Source organism: Leptodactylus fuscus, chromosome 3, assembly GCF_031893055.1.
Source record: "Leptodactylus fuscus isolate aLepFus1 chromosome 3, aLepFus1.hap2, whole genome shotgun sequence".
NCBI lineage: Eukaryota > Metazoa > Chordata > Amphibia > Anura > Leptodactylidae > Leptodactylus > Leptodactylus fuscus.
Window position 1 is genome coordinate 169,891,702 of NC_134267.1, and position 23,314 is coordinate 169,915,015.

The following is a 23,314-nucleotide window of genomic DNA, read 5'->3' on the forward strand; positions in this document are numbered from 1 at the left end:
TGTTGAAGTTCATTTGTATTTGAGCTGCTATACGGTGTTGGTATAAACTTTACATAGTGACTTTGGGACAGAAGTATTTGAAGTTAACCCTTTCCCGCCGATGCCATTTTTTGATTTTCGTTTTTGACTCCCCTCCTTCTAAATCCCATAACTTTTTTATTTCTCCGCTCCCAGAGCCATATGAGGTCTTAATTTTTCCTGGGACAAATTTTTCTTCATGATGCCACCATTATTTATTCTATATAATGTACTGGGAAGCAGGGAAAAAATTCAGAATGGGGTGGATTTGAAGAAAAAATGCATTTCTGCGACTTTCTTACGGGCTTTGGTTTTACGGCGTTCACTGTGCAACCAAAATGACATGTCCCCTGTATTCTGTGTTTTGTTACGATTCCGGGGATACCAAATTTATATGGTTTTATTTACATTTTGACCCCTTAAAAAAAATCCAAAACTGTGTTAAAAAATTATTTTTTGAAAAGTCGCCATATTCCGACAGCTGTAACTTTTTTATACGTGCGTGTACGGGGATGTATAGGGCGTCTTTTTTTGCGGGACCGGGTGTACTTTGTAGTTCTACCATTTTCGGGAAATGTTATTGCTTTGATCACTTTTTATTCAAATTTTTATCAGTATTAAAACAGTGAAAAAATGGTGGTTTAGCACTTTTGACCATTTTTCCCACTACTGCGTTTATTGAACAGGAAAAATATTTGTATAGCTTTGTAGAGCGAGCGATTTCAGACGTGGGGATACCTAATATGTATGTGTTTCACAGTTTTTAACTACTTTTATATGTGTTCTAGGGAAAGGGGGGTGATTTGAATTTTTAATCCTTTTTATTTATTTTTTTATATTTTTTTTACTTTTTTAAAACTTTTTTTTTGCATTTATTAGACCGCCTAGGGGTATTGACATGGGTGGGCGGTGTCGCGGATTGTCAGAGCGTTGGGGATCGGCAAACATGGTTGCTCCGGAGCGTTAAAGAGAGCCTCCTGGAGTATCGGTAAGGTGAGGGGCAAAGTGGTAAAGTATATGTATATGTGATTGTGTGGGGTTAGGGGCTAGGCTGTAGAGGGCAATATGAATTTTGTGGCTTGCTATGGTCCAAAGTGTGTGAGATTGCAGAGATGGTGGTGTGAGTTTGGGTTTTGTGGGGGTCCTGGCACAAACGTATGTGCGCTATTGTGACGAAAAGTAGCCTATTGTTTAATCAGGTGTATTAACTATGTTTGTGGAAAATTTCAGCCAAATCGGTGGAGCGGTTTTTCCGTGATTGAGGAACAAACATCCGAACATGCAAACATCCAAACACACAAACCCACAAACTTTCACATTTATAATATTAATAGGATATATATATATATATATATATATATATATATATATATATATATATAGTTGGTTTTATTACAGTATTAAGGCAACCATAAGATTACCCATAAAGAGCTAGAGCCAAAGTATCAGTGGTATTATACTTCTAATCATATATGTAGTGAACATATACAGACACCATATAACAAAAATGGCACCAGTACTGGAAGAGCAATCTTATGGTTGCTGTACTACTACTTTCTATCTTAAAGGGGTTATCCAGCTTCCAAAAATTATCTGCAAATACATCGACATGAGTGCTAAATACTCACTGTTCCATTGTGCAGCCTTTTCTTGGCTTTATTTTACTTGAGACTCCTTGTATCACTGTTATTTACATGTAGTGAATCTGTGAAAAAAATATTTTTTTCCATGATGCTCTCCCTCTTTGTGTTTGCTGCTTACAGGTGGGAGGGCGAGAGTGCGCTTCCAAACAAAATATCACAGTATCATGTGACCTCAGATGTGGGAATGATATATTAGCTGTGATTTCACTGGAGGCGAGAGCACTAAGATGCATCATGGGAACTGTAGTTTATTTATTTATTTTTTTAAATGTGGATTGTGAGCCCCATAAAGGGCTCACAATGAACATTTTTATACCCTATCAGTATGTCTTTGGAGTATGGGAGGAAATCCATGGAAACATGGGGAGAACATACAAACTCCTTGTAGTTGTTGTCCTTGGCAGGATTCAAACCCAGGACTCCAACGCTACAAAGCTGCAGTGCTAGCCGCTGAGCCACCATGTTGTCCCTTCGGGAACTGTAGTTTATTCACAGATTCACTGCATGTAAATAACAGTGATACAAGGAGTCTCAAGTAAAATAAAGCCGAGAAAAGGCAGCATAAAGCAAAAGGGAGTATTTAGCACTGCTGTGGATGGATTTGTAGATAAGTTTTGGAAGTCAGATAACGCCTTTAACACTGTGAAATAAATAGTTTTATGTCCTGTGTTCAGTGTTTAGTTAGTTATACGGGCTATATAAAACAATAGCTGCTAAAATTCCAAACCTACTCGGATTTCAACATGACCACATTTCATAGTGCTAGCTACGATTTGCTATCTTAATGTTGCACACTCACTGTTTAGCCCGAACCTAAAAGTTACATTTTAATAGGCAACTTAGAATACGATTATAGACTTCATTACTGCTGCTCTCCGCTCCTGTAAGTAATGATGAAAAACCTCAGAAAGGTATAATGACAAAATAAAAACCCAGAACAAACATAATGGAATACAAAGTAAGTGTTGTAAGAATGATTCAAATATACCATCAATTCCTAGGTAAACACAGAAGATCATGTGCTTGTATAAATACAAATAACTGGGTCTGGACCGTAATATTTAATATTTTTAATAATAAAACTAACCGGTAATAAAAGGCTCCCGTGCATTTCTGTAATGTGACAGGTGCAAATCATTTTACCAAGCAGAACAATAACATTTCAAAGAAGTAAAGATTCACAATCAAATAACCCGAGAAGAGGACAAGTGGTGGGAATTCTCCAGATAAACCAGCAATGACAGCCTACAGTAGAGAAATAACCAGCTAATGCTACTACTCTTATGACATACAATGAAAGAAGAAAATGGTAAAGAAAAGGCTTGGCCGAGGTGGAAAATAGGAACAACGTATATCTGTTCTTTTACCCTACTCTGTGGTCTGTCCAAGGACAGACAGGTACTTAGCATAGCTGTACAAATATAGTGAGAGAATGATTTATAATCAGCCTGTGGTGATCTCCTTACTATCAAAGCGGACATACAGTCCTATGAAAAAGTTTGGGCACCCCTATTAATCTTAATCATTTTTAGTTCTAAATATTTTGGTATTTGCAACAGCCATTTCAGTTTGATATATCTAATAACTGATGGACACAGTAATATTTCAGGATTGAAATGAGGTTTATTGTACTAACAGAAAATGTGCAATATGCATTAAACCAAAATTTGACCGGTGCAAAAGTATGGGCACCTCAACAGAAAAGTGACATTAATATTTAGTAGATCCTCCTTTTGCAAAGATAACAGCCTCTAGTCGCTTCCTGTAGCTTTTAATCAGTTCCTGGATAAAGGTATTTTGGACAAACAATTCAAGTTCAGTTAAGTTAGATGGTCGCCGAGCATGGACAGCCCGCTTCAAATCATCCCACAGATGTTCAATGATATTCAGGTCTGGGGACTGGGATGGCCATTCCAGAACATTGTAATTGTTCCTCTGCATGAATGCCTGAGGATTTGGAGCGGTGTTTTGGATCATTGTCTTGCTGAAATATCCATCCCCGGCGTAACTTCAACTTCGTCACTGATTCTTGAACATTATTCTCAAGAATCTGCTGATACTGAGTGGAATCCATGCGACCCTCAACTTTAACAAGATTCCCGATGCCGGCATTGGCCACACAGCCCCAAAGCATGATGGAACCTCCACCAAATTTTACAGTGGGTAGCATGTGTTTTTCTTGGAATGCTGTTTCTTTTTGGACGCCATGCATAACGCCTTTTTTATAACCAAACAACTCAATTTTTGTTTCCAAAATGAAGCTGCCTTGTCCAAATGTGCTTTTTCATACCTCAGGCAACTCTATTTGTGGCGTACGTGCAGAAACGGCTTCTTTCTCATCACTCTCTCATACAGCTTCTATTTGTGCAAAGTGCGCTGTATAGTTGACCGATGCACAGTGACACCATCTGCAGCAAGATGATGCTGCAGCTCTTTGGAGGTGGTCTGTGGATTGTGCTTGACTGTTCTCTCCATTCTTCTTCTCTGCCTTTCTGATATTTTTCTTGGCCTGCCACTTCTGGGCTTAACAAGAACTGTCCCTGTGGTCTTCCATTTCCTTACTATGTTCCTCACAGTGGAAACTGACAGGTTAAATCTCTGAGACAACGTTTTGTATCCTTCCCCTGAACAACTATGTTGAACAATCTTTGTTTTCAGATCATTTGAGAGCAGGCTGTCCATGTTCGGCGACCATCAAACTTAACTGAACTTGAATTGTTTTGTAGAAAGAAATGGTCCAAAATACCTTCATCCAGGATCCAGGAACTGATTAAAAGCTACAGGAAGCGACTAGAGGCTGTTATCTTTGCAAAAGGAGGATGTACTAAATATTAATGTCACTTTTCTGTTGAGGTGCCCATATTTTTGCACCGGTCAAATTTTGGTTTAATGCATATTGCGCATTTTCTGTTAGTACAATAAACCTCATTTCAATCCTGAAATATTACTGTGTCCATCAGTTATTAGATATATCAAACTGAAATGGCTGTTGCAAACACCAAAATATTTAGAACTAAAAATGATTAAGATTAATAGGGGTGCCCAAACTTTTTCATAGGACTGTATCAGCAAATATTATTCTGGAGCCCCCTCTCTCTGCATTGTGCTATTACTCCTGCAAATGGATAAATGAACGGACAAGTAAAAGTTACCATTCTACTTCTGTGTCCATTCACAATCTGGCACTGTCCAATGACATGAAAAAATAATACCCATAGGAATCTAAAAAAAAGTGGAACAAAAATTGGAGGGGAACAGTTGTCTTTATATTAGGTAGGTTTTACCGATGTTAAGCAGAGTACATAAAGTTGTTGCATCAAGGGCAAAACTAAAATTTTATAGGCCAAGTCTTGTCCTGACCAAACTTGCAGCGATACATCGCTGAGGCCAAAGACTTGCTACGATAGTCACATGTTGTAGATGTTACTTCATCGCTGCAGTCAAACAAGACCAGCGGGGAGTACAAGGGGAACAGTAGGGAACTTAAAAAGTCAGTACTGCATTATTTTATCTCAATTACACCTTCTTCGGCAATTTTTGCTCAATCTTAAAAATTCAGCTATACGCATGTGACTAATTTTCACACATTCTGCCATCACACTGTTGTGTATTGGAAGATTTCAATAGTCCCCCAATATTTGCTTTTGGAAAAAGAAGTGGTCGGGACTGTTCTACTTGAAAGTGCAAGAGGTAACTGGGGTGTGGGGGAGTGCAGGGGCCACAGCCATGGCAATACTGCCCTTCTTATAATCCAATACTGTTTACAGTAGTGCTATATACTAGATCTGCACAAAGGGGAATCCAACCTGTAAATTTATATAGCAGAAGCCATCACTTTTTTTTATTTCCCTGAAAATGCAAAACCATCTGTCTGTCCACCCATCCATCTGATCACACCTATTCAGCCTCTGAACCCCATAGCAGCTCACATAACTGTAACACCCTTGTATTGAATAATTAAAGGACTTGTCCAGGCCTAAATATTGATGGTTTATCCTTTAAGTACATAGATCTGTGCTGCAGCATGATCCCTATACAGCATAGAGTCATCTGCGTCTGACTCCATATACTGTGCTAAAATTGCTCATTGGTGGGGGCGCTGGGTGTTACATCCCCACCAATCATATATTGATGACCTTCCCTATGGATAGGCAATCAATAGCTAAACTTGAAAAAGCCCTTTAAAGATTATAAAGTATTAATAATAGAAATTATTTGACATATGTTAAGTTTTGTTGCCTCAGAATTTAAGTTATTGACCTACCAAACCATGGAGAGATGACATGTAAAAATCCTCCAACAAAGGGAAAACTTCATTTTAGTCTTACCTCTATTAATCATGGCTACATCTGCAATTCATTTCATGTATTAAGCTACATATCTGGCTAACATAATTAGCAAATTAACATAAGAGAAAGAAAGATATTCTTTAGATGAAGTGAGTGCCCAGTGTAGTTTGAAGTGAGATCGGTTTTGCATAGATTATTTAAATTTTCTTCATTACGCGGTAAAAGTTATATATTTTCTTTTAAATGATCAATGAGAAGATGTTTAAACGCCAATATCCTAAAACCTCTAAAGATGATTCCTAGCATTAGCTTTATTCTACAATGAATGAGAACTCAAAAGCAAAGATAAATAAAAGTGTAGAAGTAGACGGGCCTACAAAGACTCTGAGAATGCCTACATCCCATCCAATAAGTCTCAGTATTCCTCCATTATTAATGTGAAATACAACTAATAGATTATTATCTTTGTAGGATGAAGTTCTGCACTTTGATGTCGTAGTAAATGTGGGTAACAAATGATAGGAAATGCAAATTAAAGGGATATTTCTGGCAAAACAGAAACATACTCAGTTGAACAGTGCCAAGAAAAGCCAGCTAACCTCTTTCATTTGCGGTATTCCTCATTCATTGGCGGTTCAGGCTTGTAAAGTTGTCTATAGTGCTATGCGCGGGACGGTATCTCACTAAATATTCCCTATTGTTCTTTTTCTGATATATCCGATCATGTTCCATCCACGTGTGCCTCAAACAGAACAGATAACATTGCCTACCCTACTCACTTCTGTTGCATGGGTCCTGCCTTGACAGTGCTTTATTCACCAACGACTGCTATAAAGCAAATGTGTACATCAATGTGCATATTACTGCTATGACAATCCTGAGTATACCGAGAAGTCTAAGCTGCTCATAAATTAAACTGAATTTGGATTAACTTACCGATTTTGTTTAGACTGGCCAATAACCTAATTCAACCGGAATTAACTTGGTATCAGTGGTTTCTGGCAGTAGATTATTCCCCTCTATTTTAAAAAATCATATAGACCAGTTTTAGGCCCCTTTAAAAGGGGCATTTCCCCCTTAGAAATGTATGGCGTATTCGAAGTCTAATCGATGAGTATGCCCAACATGGTCCTCAACCCACCTGATGTGAAAGCTGTCCACCTTTCCCTTCAATATAAGCATTATTTATTGTATCCAAATTTCATAACTCTCATAAGAAGTGAACGGACAGATCCACCCTGTTTTATAGATACCAGAGGTGTGGAAAAGCAAAAAATATTAATGGTGGAAATCATATCAATGGTGGAAATCATAATCAGTATGCCAGGAAAAGTATAAAACTTTGAGGAATGACTCTATAGACAGAAGTAATCTGTTTAAATGCTTTAGGGCTTATTCTCTCCTACGGTACATCTTATATGTGATATACCACACTTGTAAGGGCAGCTGCCTGTGTGCGTTTTAGGATCATAAATGAAGACACAGCGTAGCAAGTATAAGCCTATATGGAGCAGGGTGTTCAGCATTCACATGTATCCTCTTCCCTCCCCTCCCCTGCATGCCGGCCAATCTTAAATATGTTACTCTCACCATGTTCAAGCACAGACATGGAGAAACCTACATAAATACAGGCACCTTTGATCAAGCAATACATCTCTTCCAGATTCTATTCAGAAACCATTCCAGAAAGTGGCACCTAGTGACTAATAATGCTGATGAAATGCTATAAGACTGATAGAGTCTGATATTCCTGTATAGGCTCTAACAACCTTCAGATAATTTGCATGCTACAGATTTTGTCTTGGCCTTGACAAAGACCTATATTGACACCTACCTTCTTCTTTACGCTTTCTGGCCTCCTCTTCACTCTTTTCCTTTGCTCGTAATACTTCATCTGCTTTTGCTGGTCAGAAAAAGAAAGAATTAGACAATCCTAATTCCATTAATATATCAGCAGCAGATTAGAAAGCTTTAGGCAAGAAGTCAATGAATACAGCAGAATGCTGTTGTACCATACAGCATTAGCAGAAAAATCACTGCTAAAAATAGGTCACAAAATATAAAATGTCAATAGCACCTAGATCAGAAGAACGCTTAACAGGAAGCATGGCAGACAGGACAGACCGCTACCAACATTACCAATACTCCAATGACAGCATCTTATAACAAATGTAATAGCTTTTATTAGCCAACTAGATATATGATTTCATAATACATTGGCTTTATGTCCGACCGTGTTGGTCTTCAACTAGTGAGCCAATGAGGGGATGTCTGGGATTTAAAAGACTTGCCAAGGTACAAAAAAGTTTCTGAATTAAAAAATACTGCTGACACAAATGCTCCCCTGTACTCAGAGTGGAGAATCCACCTCTATAGCCCTACAACTAGCAAACTCACTACGGTTGAGCAGCTTGAAGAGCTTTCACTCCCCACTGGGCTCATACTTAGAAATCCCCTGAGGATTGCCTCTCTATCTTGTTGGGACATGAAACGCATTGGGGTGCAGGAAATAAAGGAGACGGATCTAATTTCATAGGGAGATACAAGGAGAATTCTGGGGACTGTCCTTGTTTGGACAGGAGTAATTGTGGGACATAGCTGAGAGATAGGGTATAAATGCACCAACCCTTCATCTGCCAGTTCCCAACGTCTCTCAGTTGGTCCAGGTAAGACTGTTCCTAGAGAACGGTTTGTTTTGTGCTCTTAAATTGGTGATGTTTTTTGACCATCTTAAATATTATAATTTATATTAAAAGTTAAGTTTTATAGTTCTTTGGGTCCTCTGCTTGTGACAAAATTAAAAATATACCTATATATACCTATTTAATCCCATCCATTCTAGTGCTACTGCTTTGGTGGTCCTTACTTGTCCTGCAATGATGACATCATACACATCAAAGTCACTCCTGTGGCCGATTACTGACCTCAGTGGTCATATGCCATAAATACTAGTGACACAGCGGCGGTCATGTCATCACTGCAAAGAAGGATATGGGCAAAGACCACCACTGCTGCAACTGCAACGTGTACAGGTATAATTTTGTTCTTTCATGTTATCATCTTTCCTCTTCTGTAAAATTTTTGTTAAAACACATTTCATAAACTACAATTTCAGCAGAAATAATGAATTAGGTGTGTAGTATTTTAACATACTCAGTGCATGGTTCCAGCAGAAGATCATGTAAGCCTTTATCCCAAGGGTCTGGCAATGGTCAGGCCAGTTCTCAGTACAATTTGGACCATGGCATCTTCCATTAGAGGGATTTGTCTAAGTACCTGAAGGCTATTCATATCCCACATTGGGTCTCTTTACTTTAAAAGGGTTTTCCAATCTGAGACATTAATGGTACATTTACAGGACACCAGTCTTGAAGCTGCAGTGAGAGGCGAAGTGGCTGAGCGTGTGTGGCTTCCTCCATTCACTGCTATGGGACTACTGAGAATAGCTGGACTGCCCTACACACTTATTCTCCAAGATTCCATAGAAATGAATGGAGAGGTCTGAGCATGTGTCCACCTGTCCACAAGATGGGGTTTGAAGCACTGCCGTTCTTGAGAGAAGTGTTGGACTTATCTATCAGTTACAGTCATAGGCTTAAGTGTTGGCACCCCTGAAATTCTTCCAGAATGTGAAATATTTCTTCCAGAAAATGCAATTATGGATATTTTGTTCCTTTGTGTGTATTGGAACATCAAAAAAAAAAAAAAAAAAAACAGAGGGAAAAAAAGCTAATAACTTTACATAATTTTACACAAACCTACAAAAATTGGCTGAATAAAATTGTTGGCATCTTTTCAACATTGTGGGTAAATAACTTTTTTCAAGAAAGTGATACTTGTTCAAACTCGCCTGTGGCAAGTTAGGGGACGTTCACACTACTGTAGGATTCCATCAGCAGTGTCGTTGGCTATTGCCCGTACAAGATTTTATCAATGGACACTAGCTTGTCTGTCTGAAATTTCCATTACTTTCAATGGGATTTTATCTTATGTCCTTTAGTGTCCATTTACACCCATGTCTGTTTTTTTAAGCGGACAAAAAAATCCTACATGCAGGACTTTTCTGTCCATTTGAAAAAAAAAACAGATAGGAAGTGTCCGTTATTTTTTTAACATTGAAGTCTATGGGCAATAGACTTATAACGGACCGTAATTGATAGCCATCAGTTACTCCATCTGTCCTGCAGGCTCAGGGGGCATCAGTGTCAGCGTGAACTATCTAGCGACATTTGAATGAAATGAAATGATATGGCAGGAGACCCAGGAGTCCCCACTGCTGATACAAAGACATAAAAAAATAGAATGGAGTTTGCCAAAATGTACACGAGTAAGCCAAAATCTTTCTAGGAAAATGTCTTGTTGACAGATGAGACCAATATAGAGCTTTTCAGCACATCATTCTACTGTTTACCAAAAATGGAATGAGGCCTACAGAAAATAGAACACAGTACCAATAGTGAAATATGGTGGAGGTTCAAAGATGTTTTAGGGTTGTTTCACTGTCTCTGGAACTGGGTGTCTTGACTGTGTGCAAACAATCATGAAAACTGAAGATTAACAAATTATTTTGAGTCACAATATAGAGCCCAGTGTCAGAAAGCTGGGTTTGTGTCCTAGGTCATGGGTCTTCCCAAAGGACAATGACCCCAAACATACTTCAAAAAGCACCCAGAAATGGGTAGAAAAAAAAGCATTGGTGAGTTCTGAAGTGGCCAGAAATATGTCTGAATCTAAATACCATGTAAATAATGAACCATCACTCGGTGGTTAGGCAGGTGCCCGGAAATGGCTTCTCACAGCCATCATAATGCAGTAAACAAAAATTTCCGGCACTCTATGAATGTGCTTCCAAAGTGAATTTTATTCCGACTAATAAACGTTTCGGTCTGAAAGACCTTCCTCAGTATGTCGGTAGGAAGAAATAGGAAGCCAAATAGAATGGATAGGGAATCCTGGTGGGTGACACTCACCCACCAGGATTCCCTGTCCATTCTATTTGTCTTCCTATTTCTTCCTACCGACATACTGAGGAAGGTCTTTCAGACCGAAACGTTTATTTGTCGGAACCACCACCAGGATTCCCTATCCATTCTATTTGGCTTCCAATTTCTAAAATTGCTGTGAAGAGAAGGCACCCTTCTAATATGAGAGACCTGGAGCAGTTTGCAAAAGAAGAAGGGTCCAAAATTCCATTTGAGAGGTGTAAGCAGCTTGTTGATGGTTAAAGGAAGCGATTGAGTTCAGTTAGTTTTTTCCAAAGTGCAACCAAATATTAAGTCAAGGGTGGCAGTATTTTGGCCAAGCTAATTTTTTTGAGTTTTTTTTCTCTGTTTATAGTGCTATTCCAAAACACACAAGGAAATAAACAGGTGTATAACAAAACATGTATAATTGCAATAATTTTCAGTGCAAAATACTTCATTTTCAGGGGTGACAACACTTATGGCCACGACTGTATAACATATCATGTAATAAAAGGAAATAAACTTTTAATTAGGCAAGTGGAGACTAAGAGATTTGCCTTCCACCTGTGCATGTTTCTTTGGCTAGACACAAAAGTATTGTACACGCTATAACCTTTTGCTTTCCGATTGCTGTATTAAAGTGAACGGATTCCCTGGGGGGTATGTCTGAATATTGATTACATAGAAATAAACACAACCTTTTTGGAACAAATGTTTAAGTACCTTGTGTAACAAGCACAAAGTAGAACAATAAAATTTGGAGGCGCTGGCTCTTTAGCCTTTAATTTTTCTACTGGAAAGTAAATAGTGAACGGCTGCTGTGGGCAACAGCTTAACATTGGGGGGATTTATCATGGAGGAAATTCATTTGTTAGAGTCTGTGCTATCATAAATTGTGCCAAAGTTATCAAATGTTGCAAGATGTTTGACAGATTTGACAGATCTTTAAGTCTAGAAATTCTGTCCTGAAATGTTACTCCATTTTCCTTCTGCTGGAGTGAGATTGCGACTTTCCAAAAGGGGATAAATTGGTGTAAAGCTTCAAAAGGTCACAACATAGTTGTGCAAATCAGATCAAAAAGTCCCAAATCTCTCTGGAGTACAGGTCTAAATACATTCACCCCATCATCTCAACTAGTCTTTAGATTCTTTACTAGTGGGATATAATATACACAGTCCAGTCACATTAATGTGACCACCTGTCAAAATCCAGAATAACCACCATTTCCATAGCGGACCATTGCGAGACTTGCAGGAAGAGAGGGGATGTTGTGATGATGATCACTGGGATGTTGAGCCATGCCAACTCCAGTGCTGTGGCCGACTGCACTAGATTACGTGGTTGAGCATCCATGGCGCGAACAACCAGATCAAGGTGGTCCCACAGATTCTCGATTGGGTTCAAGTCCGGGGAATTTGCCGGCCATGGGAGTATGGTAATCTCATCCTGGTGCTCCTTGAACCACGAACGTACACTGCGAGCTTTATGACACGTCGCATTGTCCTGTTGGTAGATGCCATCATCCTGAGGAAAAACAATTTGCATGTAGGGGTGAACATGGTCCGCGAGGATAGATGCATACTTGTGCTGATCCATCGTGCCTTCCACAATGATGAGTGCACCCAGATGGCTGTTGACACGTGCCTTCTGCGATTGGTTATTTAACGTTGACGTCAAAAGTAGGCAATGGTCACATTAATATGACTGGACTGTGTAGTAGGACATAATATACAAAGAGGTGAACCTAGTTGGTACTGAACCCTAGAAAAGTCTAATAATATGAGGGCCAGATCTGTTACTTACTTAATTCTACATTGCAGAAAGCTTTTAGAAGGTAACAAAACACTCCAAGAATAAAAAAAACACTGTAGTATCATCATCAGATTTAACCAAGTACAATAGTTAAAATGGAGGCTCTCCCTGGCGGCTTGTGATATATGAAAGCATATGTTTATACCATATACACATGTACCTTATGTTCTCTGTAAGTCTTATTTTCAGCAGAAAAAGCTGGTAAAGTAAATACAAAGTCGTCGGTGTGCAGATTATTTTCCTGCTCATAAAACCCTATAAGAATCCATTCTCCATATATTGCACAGATAGAGCTTAGAGTTTAAAACATAATAGAATTAGATATTTTCTTCTCGATAAATCATGTGAACAGCGCTTTATTCCTATTATGACAGCACTCGTTAAAAGATTCTCTTTCCCTCTGGAAACCTCTTCCCTTATTACTTAATTATCTATTAGTTGCTCAACTGCAGGGGTTTTGAAACACTTTACTACAGATGTTAAAGAAGATTAAAAATATACAGCACAGTAACAGGGGACTATCAATATACTCTGTAAATTAATTAAATTTCTGTTCTAGCACATCATTTATTCCAAAGCATTAATGTCTCAAAGGAGCCATTCCCTTTTATTGCCATCTCACTGCCTGATGAGTGAACTAAGTGAAAATAAGTCTCTAATAGCATTATACTTGATGAAATATTAAGTTTAAAAAGTACTGCCTTGTCAGAAGAGAAAAAATTAAAAGTGAAGAATCTCAACTTTGACGAAACGCGAGGGCGCAGTACGGTATGACACTGGTGTGTACACAAACACATAGGAATGGCTACAGGTGCACCATGGTAATCCGAGTCATGGGTTTAAAGGGGTTTTCTGGGACTTATATAATTATAATAATTCATGAGGATAGGTCATCAATAACAGATTGGTGGAAGCGTGACACCTCCACTGATCAGCTGTTGCAGGTGACAGAGCTTTATAGGTCAATGACATCACATTCATTGGTTACATGGTCTGTTTGCAGCTCAATCCCATTCAAGTAAATAGGGCTGAGTTGCAATAATAAGAACAATAGCTATATAGTGTACAGAGCTGTGCTTGGTAAGCAGCGAGGATGCCTCTTCAGACTGGTGGCCCCCACTAATCTGATATTGATGGCCTATCCCAAGGATAATGCCAAATAAAGTCTACCTTCTTTCTCAAAACTGGGTGAGCGCTGATTATCTGCCTGTTTTCCGCAAGGCTGGTTCCTTCCTCTGTATTTATCCCAAGGATAGGTCATTAACAGGGTTGTCTACGAATTGGACAAACTCTGGGGGACAGGTGTAACAGTAAAAAGCAATACAAACAAAAAGAGCCAAGCTCAATTGTTCCTGGCACTCTGGTGCTGGCTGCCGCAGTCCAATCAGTCGGGCGCGGTGCCTCAGTCCCTGGAAGTAGTCACATACGTTACCAATTGGCCTCAGCAGTCATGTGGGGTGCAGGGCTTCAGGTGACAAAGGCACAACCTGCACTCACAGACAGCAGCGAAGGGCGTATTGATCCCTCCCTCCCCTTTAATATCATAATCCTGAAGAACACCTTAATGAGTAAAGACTAATGCAAACAATGACAAAGAAGACAATTAGCATTTATCGTTGGATTGCTGGAAGTGTTTACACTGGCAAAAATTGCTGCAGGTGTTTATGGAAATTAAATTTTGATGACCAATTCTTAAGGACCCCACTAAATGTATGAAGGGACTGCAATGTTTTGGTGAGCACAGCAGCCTCTTCACTAAATACTAAGCACAGCGCATTACACTGGGCAGGGGCTGATCATGGTATTGCAGATCTGTGCTATTCACTTGAATGACACTGATCTACAAACAGGGCATGTTACCAATGAATATGACGTTATTGGCTTGGGGATGGGGGAGCTCATCCAAGTGCTGTTGCGAGCAGCTAATTGTTGTGGGGGTCCTGGCTATCTGACCCCCTCAATAAGATTTTGATGAACTATCATATCAATACGTCATCAATATTTCACTCCTGAAAAACCCCTTTAGGCCGAGGCCCCACATTGCGAAAATGCTGCGACAAAAACCATGGTGTTTTTTTACAGTACCTGCAAAGTGGATGGGATTCTGGCTAATCTCATTCACACATTGCAGAAAAATATCCACAGCGCTAATTCTGGAATTTCAAAAACGGTCTCGTTTTTTTAAGTTGCAGAATTTCAATTATATCTGCGGAAAGGCTGGTGTTGTCTGTATAGGTATAAAAGAGACAGCGAAAAGTGATGAAGGAAAAAACGTGATTTTTGTTTCCGCCAGTCTTTTCCGCAGTACGTTTTGGTTGCAGCTCGCTACGTGGAGCCTTAGCCTTAATGACTGCTTGGGTGATTATCACTCTGTGTACATAGGCCTTACGGTTTTGCTTCAACTACAGCTTATACAATTATTTGCACATACCGTAAAAAGGGTCTTGTCATAATTCATCATTCAATAGATCACTGCAATGGCCATTTTGCAATAAGTAGACATTATATAACATCTGTATATCACTACAGATGTCCAGGAAACTAGATGCACGGCCAAAAGGAAAACAAAGCTCTTGTACTTGTAGTAGTATTCAATTAGCAGTGAAATACAATAAAAAAACCCACACATTTATACTTTCACCTGACAAAGGCTTCAGAGTCAAAACATGCTGTTCATGTAAAATCCTTAAAGCGTACCTCCAATTATAAAGCAACTTTGTATAAATAATAGTACAGGTGATCATAAGAAACTTTGCAATATATCTTATTAGAGAAACAAGTCTTCTTCATTTGCTGTGCAGTTACTTTTTACTTAGAAGCTAAGGGGAGGGGGAGGGGGAGCAGAGACTGCTGGAAAAGACACATTGTGAGTGAGGGAGCTCTTTTGACACTGCTATCTTTCTATATAAGACTCTAAGGGTGAGTTCACACGGAGGAAAGTGGAGCGCAATCTGGCACGTATAAACGTGTGAGCAGATTGCGCTCGCAATAACATCCCATTCATTTCAATGGGAGTTAGGATCGTATACGCCGCGTTATTTTGCTGCTGCAAAATCATGGCCGCAAAATAACGCAGCGTGTACGATCCTAACTCCCATTGAAATGAATGGGATGTTTTTGCGAGCGCAATCTGCTCACACGTGTATACGTGCCAGATTGCGCTTCACTTTCCTCCGTGTGAACTCATCCTAAGGGTCAATGCACAAGGAGTTTTCTGGCGCTGATTTTGACGCTGAATCCACCTCAAAATCAGCCTCCAAAAAAAGCCTCCCAATAGAGTTCTATTGGGAGGCTTTTATTGGAGGCTGATTTAGAGGTGGATTCAGCGTCAAAATCAGCACCAAAATACTCCATGTGCACTGACCCTAAAGCGGCAGAGAAAGAGGCAATTAATCAACACACTCCTCCACCTCCCCTCTCCATAGACTTCTTTGTTTGAGGTGAGGGTTCTAATCAGCTAAATGGTGAAGAATAAGAGCAGTCTAACACGTGGAGAAAGATATTCCTTTAATAAGATATATTACAACATTCCTTAGATTCACTTATATTATTCATTAATGTAATGCTATTTTACATTTGGAGGTATGCTTTAATCTGTAACATTTTGAAAAGAGGGCTTATTGGCCATTCTCTCTAGTAGTGCTCATGAATTTTACAGTTGTGTCCTTTTAGATATTTTATGTAAAAAGTAGCTTTCAAATGGGAAAAAAAATGAAGAATTAAGTTCATGTCAATAACCATATACAGAGATATTAGGTATCACACCGTACTGATAAATAGAATAATAAAAGAATAAAACACTAAACTATGAAGGCACTGACATTTTCCCAGGCTTCGTGCCATCTCCTAGAAAACAAGCATAATAGGAATTCTATTTAAATGCAATTTTGCTTATATGTGTAATTGTAGCTGTACCCCTAGAGTCATGTTAAAGGCTAAGCTGATGTTTCTTTCAAATTATCCCGCTTGGACTCACAATCTGCTCTTTACAACCATCTTCAATATGTATTAGTACAGCTCATTAGACTGAAATTTAATATTGCAAACATCAGGTGGATTTCCAGAGCCTCTATTATCAACACAAGATGGATTGCTCACATATAGATCTTAGGCCAACTGGGCACAATTTAGATTCAATAAACTACCCATTCTTGAATTTGATTTATCTTTTCTACTATGCAAGTTTGCCCTTTCCAGCAAATGTACGCCGCTACAAGAGAATTTCACCAAAATGCCATAAAGACTTGGCTATTTTGAATAATAGTGTACAAACGGTCATTTTAATAACGGGAACAAAAAAATGACCTGCTCAGCTCTGTCATTCCAGAGATTTTATTCCAATAAGTCAAAGTGTAATCTGCAGCGGGGTGTAAGCCTGAAACGCTGCCAGAAGAAAACCAGAGCTTTCATCACTGACGGTGCACAAGATCTATGTGTGTGCGCTAAGTGACAGCACTTTGTAAAACAGGACCGAGCACTAAATGCAAAAGCATTCTTCTAACACTTTCATGGTGCCAGTCTTTACCGCCTAGGTCATTAGTTCTCAGCCATGTATTCTGTACAGCTCCATAACTCTGGATAGATTTTGTAATTAATATCATCGAAGGGGTTTTTCCAGACTACATAATTGATGACCTATCTTTAGGATAGGCCATCAGTAAAAGATCGGCAGAGGTCAGACACCCTGGTCCCCGACCCATCAGCAGTTGGAAGAAGCACATATACTGCAGCCTCTCCAGTACTTACCTAGCACAGCTCTGAATATGTCTATAGTGCTGTGCTTGGCATCGCAACTCAAACCTTCTCCTGCTGGGGCTTAACCCTCTAGATAATTGCCCCTAACTGCACCCAGATCCACTCCCCATTGCTTGAGTGACATTTCCCCCTGCACTCATTGTTTGGACTGCCCATGGTAAGTGTAGTACTTACTGGGTGGTTATCTATATCAAAGAGCAAGGCCAGGGCAAGAGAAGAAATAACACTTAAGCACACTTCAGCTAACTTGCATAAAAATAAAATGCTGATATTCATGAAAAAGTTGCAATCCAGAAAAAGAAAGGCATTTTTTGAAAGTATAGAAGCCGCCCTACCAGGTACCATCATTATTTTCATACCGATTTTCTTGCTGACAGATTCCCTTTAAATTCTGAAAATGTAATTGGTTCTTCCACTCATCAGCTAGTATTAGTAGCTAATACACAAAGAATTGAGTAGGAAGCAAACAGTTCTGTTGTCCATGCAGAGGCTAAACCAGTTTAAGTGCAGTTTAGCTGTCACTGAAGTAACCTGGTTTGGCCACTATACAGAGACCAGAGCTGCTGTCTGCTTCCTGCTCCATTCTCTGTGTTACAGGTGCCCAGAGTAACTGATCAGTAGGGGTCCTGGGTGTTGGACTGTCCCCAATCTCATACTGACGCTCTTTCCTAAAAATAGATTATCAATATTTTTAGCCCGGAAATCCCCTTTAATGCCACCAGATAGGAATTGGGTCATACAACAAAACTAGGGCTCCTTTATACTAAACAGATAACTGCAATAAAATATAATACACATACAATAATAGTGTTATTGTAATTCATCTTGTGATTATGTTACTATCACACTGGAATCAAGAGAAGAGTGAAATACTTGTCAAATAGGCTACTGGTAAGGCCCAAGTATGACCATGTTTTTGGTTGCAGCTACCCAGGTGTATAGGTAACACCTTCAGTGGATTGGGCTGTTTGATAGGTAAGCACTTTGCAATTACCTAAGGGTTTTCTTAAGGCATAACGGGTAAACTATGTGATCTGACAAACTCTCAATGCAGGATATTAGTGAATGAGCCTCTAGGTTAAAGGTCAAAGCTTTTAGATAGTGAACTATAATGAAAACAGATACAGTCTTCAGAGGTAAGTGGCTACTGGATGCTGGTGCTAGGAGGAGCGTTGTGAGACAGATACTCTATGTAACAGTGCATTACAGATAATCTTTACAGGAAACCAAATCTTTTTTTAACATAAAGTACAGTCATGGATGTTAAAACATAAGGGTGCGTACAAAACATGATCCAAGGCATAAGCGGTGTGAAATAAACTGAACAGTATACACACACGCACGTACTATATATATATATATATGCATTGTCTAGATTCTTTTTTCGTTGGACATACAAACACTGAAGAGAAAAAAAAATATTGAAATATTATAGAAATGAAATAATAACATATCAAACCCCAAAAGCAAAGCTTACAGTGCCAAGCAATAATTACCTAAAATTAAAGGCACTGTCAATGGTGATTTATTACGGACAATTTGCTTTTGAGCCACTAGATGGTGCAGTAAGAATAAAGCTTTAATAAACTAATCTCCGCACTAATAATCTAATAGTAACTGCAGGACATGCATTAGCGAGGGTTAATATAGGTCAACATACTGTTATATTCCTAATGAATATAATCAATATGATAAGTTATACATAAGTACTTTTTGCAAAAGCATTTTATATTACTACATGACCTGTTATTATAAAATTACCAGTGACCTAATATTGAACCCTTTGAATTCCTGCTTGAAAATATTCTACACAATTTTCACTATATGCACAAATTTGATGAGAATTTACACTTTTGTCTTTAAAACAGTGCCAGTAGATAAGAAGATCGCGGATATGTAGATATAGAAGGTAACTCACATATATGAAGAATGGAAATTGTAAAGTAAGAGAGAAAGGACTCACGTTTGGGTACTTTGTAGATGCAACTTAAAACTACATGCGCCTGATTTTTATTCAAATTAATTTTAAGAACTAGTAATCCATGAGCCGAAATTCATTAAGATTTGCAAATAAAGTTGGCTATAGCCTTAAAAACAAATTCGCCAACTCCTCTAAAACCTCCCGAAATAAGGTGTGTCCTGGAGGAGCTGTCAAATTTCCCATGTTGGGGCAACACAGTGGCTCAGTGGTTAGCACTGCAGTCTTGCAGCGCTGGAGTCCTGGGTTTGAATCCCGCCAGGAACAACATCTGCAAGGAGTTTGTATGTTCTCCCTGTGTTTGTGTGGATTTCCTCCCATTCTACAAAGACATACTGAAAGGAAAATAAATGTACATTGTGATCCCTATATGGGCCCACAATCTACATTCAAAAATAAATAAAGTCAAAATTTTCATGTTAAAAAAGTGACAGAGAAAAATATTAGTTATACGCTACAAACATCATATAAAACAGTTGCACAAGGTAAAAGGTGATAAACCCCCCCACACACAAAAAACAACTTAAAAAAAACAACATCTGTCTACACCAGCGGTTCTCAACCTGTGGGTCGCGACCACTGGTCTACACTGACATTATTCCTTACTGTGTGTGAACAGGTACATATAAAACACCATGAAGACTCAGAAAGTCCTCTTAAGACCACATACAGACTCAGAAAGCCTTAAGAGAAAGCAATAAACTCAACTTATTTTACTTCTTTTTTTAAGCAATATAAATTGAGGACTTAAAGATTCCCAGCCTGTCTACACGTCCATATTACAACTCTGTGCTGAAGTTATAAATTTAGAGCCAATAACAAGGTCAGATCCCAACCAGGGAGATCAATAATACCAATCTTATGGCTTTCTTTGAGAAAGGTCTAAGGGATCTCAGAAAACAGACAAAATCCAGGCCTTGGCAGTAATTATACAGCTACTGAACGGACGCATTATACAACTGTGTACATGAGAACTTCTCATCCACTAAACATATTTTCTGTAATCTTTTTCTTTCTTTTATGATAAAACATATAGAAAGAATACAATTATTTATAATAGTTTTACACTGGTGGTTACTACAGCACATATAGGAACAGGATATCCTCCTCCTTTCAGGTGTTCAGACCGAATAGTAGGGTGGTCTCAAAATGAAGGACTGACAGACCTATTGTACCGCTGGGCACAAGATGGGCAAGATCACACCACTGACTGGCAGAGGATAGGAATGGCGCAGTATGTACTGTACATACTAATACTAGCTAAGATTTACACCATGACTCTCCAGTGTTAGTTACGCAAACTGTCACAGTGGTTGATGCTGGATGATAAATGTGATGTCTAAGTTTATATTACCTGTTAGATGGCTTTCTTTGCACCATTTGCTTCTTTTTAAGACTCTGTTGCATCTTAAAACTTAACCCTTTATTGCTGAGTCATACTTAATTTTGGATAAGATAAGAAAATGAGTCTACAACACATTAAATGTGGGCCAGTTTTTTAGGCACAAATTAAGGCTGTATTCACACAGAGGAATATTTGCAGATTTGTGGGTGGATTTCACCCCCGAATACAGAGCAGATTCCTCCCAGAATACACCGCCCGTTGTTTTCATTGGGAGGCAGAGGTCGCAGCAGTATGCAAAAACAGAAACGTCCTGCTCAATTTTGCCGAAGATATCGCGGCTAATTTAGCCATGGTGTCCGCGGCTCGAGACTCCCTCCTGATTAGGCCCATTCATCCGGAATACACTGCATCAGCATCCCGACTGTGGCAAAAATGCCGGTGGTAGAAAATGAAGAGGAATTCCTTAAGTTACTTCTGGTGCATTTAATTTGGTAAATATGTCCCATGGCCTCTATTTGTTGAAGGATAGTCCATAGTCCCTGTTCCTCTTTGCTCTCCATGTCCCTTATCTAAATCTGATATGCTTATTTACAATTATAAATGCACTATAAAGTTAAAGCATATCTCTAGTATATATACATCACATTTCATCAGGGCTGCATGGTGGCTCAGTGGTTAGTATGGTTGCCTTGTAGCCCTGAGGTCCTGGATTCAAATCCTTTAATGGATTTATGCATTTTTGAAACAGGTTTTATAGTTAAACATGTTTCTGCTAATACAGGGGTAGGGAACCTTGGCTCTCCAGCTGTGGTAAAACTACAACTCCCAGCATGCATGTCTGCTCTGCTGTTCTTGGAACTACCATTGAAGTGAATGAAGCATGTTGGGAGTTGTAGTTTCCCAGCAGCTGGAGAGCCAAAGGTTCCTTACCCCTGTGCTAATACGTAAATCATCTACTCAAGAAGATAGATATTGATAAAAAGAAAACACAAATAATACAATGAACTGTATCAGGGTTCAGCAATCTTTGGCACCCCAGCAGCTGTGAAACTAGAACTCCCAGCATGCTCCAGAGCAGGTATGCATGCTGGGAATTGTAGTTTCACAACCAATGGAATACCAAAGATTGCCTACCAGTGAACTATACATTTCTCTCACACACCATCTGAAAGTTGGGAGGTTTGTGAAAAGTTCTGTTCACACTATTGCAACTGTAGTCCTTTGTATTCTAAACACTCTCTGCCACATAGTTACATAGTAGATGAGGTTGGATAAAGACATTAGTCCATCAAGTCCAACCTATAACCCTACAATCCCTACAGTGTTGATCCAGGGGAAGGCAAAAAACCCCATGAGGCTCATGCCAATTGCCCTATTTCAGGGGAAAAAATTCCTTCCTGACTCCAAATCTGGCAGTCAGTATAAAAACCCTGGATCAACGTGTCCTTAAAATCTATGGTGGAGCGCAGTACTTGAGACTATACGTGGCCATAGGACTTTCTCATCCCCCCAATCATGAGACTATATGGGACTACTTCATCCCGACTAACTTCTTTCAGTGTTGCGGTCATACACATCTTGCTACAATGCCTATATGATAAATACCATATGGATACATAGGTCTCCAATGGAATCTCCCCCCTCCAAAAAAGATACCACTACTAAAATTAAGTAAAGGGAGTATTACTGACAGATCTTGGTACATTGGGAACCAGATTAAATTAATACATAAAATATTATATACAGAAATTTATACACACAATTATGCACTCTTCTTAGCTCTCCCTGGAGCAGATGTAAATATGTTGCGAATATTTAGTGAAGAGCGTTCCTCCTGCTCAGCAGTAGTAACAAGACTTTCACACACCATCAGCATCATAAAAAACATCCAAATCCGAGGCTGTAAAATTAGGACAGATTAATGTTGCTTTTAATTGATACCCGCTGAGTTTCTAGTGGTAATCTATGCTGCGATTGCTCTTTTAGCTACCCAGGCAGGGAAGTAAGAAAACAAAACAGACTCTTATTATTAGGCGTTGTAATTACAAACATCCATCTCCACATTATCATGTAATCACCAAACTGGAGGAAGGCTTAAAAGGCTGCCTTGTCTGCCCATAATAAAGCCAATGCTTTGGAATCTGATGCTAAATTACCAATATTAAAAGTAGGTCTCTTTCTGCAGCGCAAAACGCAGAAAACAGAACCAGATCTCCCCTTGCTCTAAATAGGTTAAATAATAAAACAAACATCTCTGGAGAAAGCGCCGCGTACATCGCCTCGCAAGAATATTAACATTCCAGTCATAGAAGCCTAAAAGAGAAAAAGCCAGCTCAAAAGGGACAACGTTAGAGCGCAAAGGTAAAAAAAAAAAACATAATAGAAAAAAAAATAAAAGTATAATAAAAAAAAAAAAAAGGGGGGGGGGGGAATTGACAGATAAAACTCGGTAGCAGCAAGCAGGGCCAGCCTCCCCACAGACTATCGGCGTCCCGGTTACTGCCTACTG

At 39.1% G+C, this 23,314-nt stretch overlaps 1 protein-coding gene across 1 annotated transcript in view; it reads right to left on the reverse strand.

The window, feature by feature from the left end:
- Positions 1-23,314, reverse strand: part of RSRC1 (arginine and serine rich coiled-coil 1) — a 226,392-nt gene that overhangs the window by 38,672 nt on the left and 164,406 nt on the right. Inside the window, exon 7 of the mRNA XM_075268757.1 lies at positions 7,785-7,853. Coding sequence (XP_075124858.1) covers positions 7,785-7,853 — 69 coding nt within the window. The remainder of the gene's footprint in view (positions 1-7,784; positions 7,854-23,314) is intronic.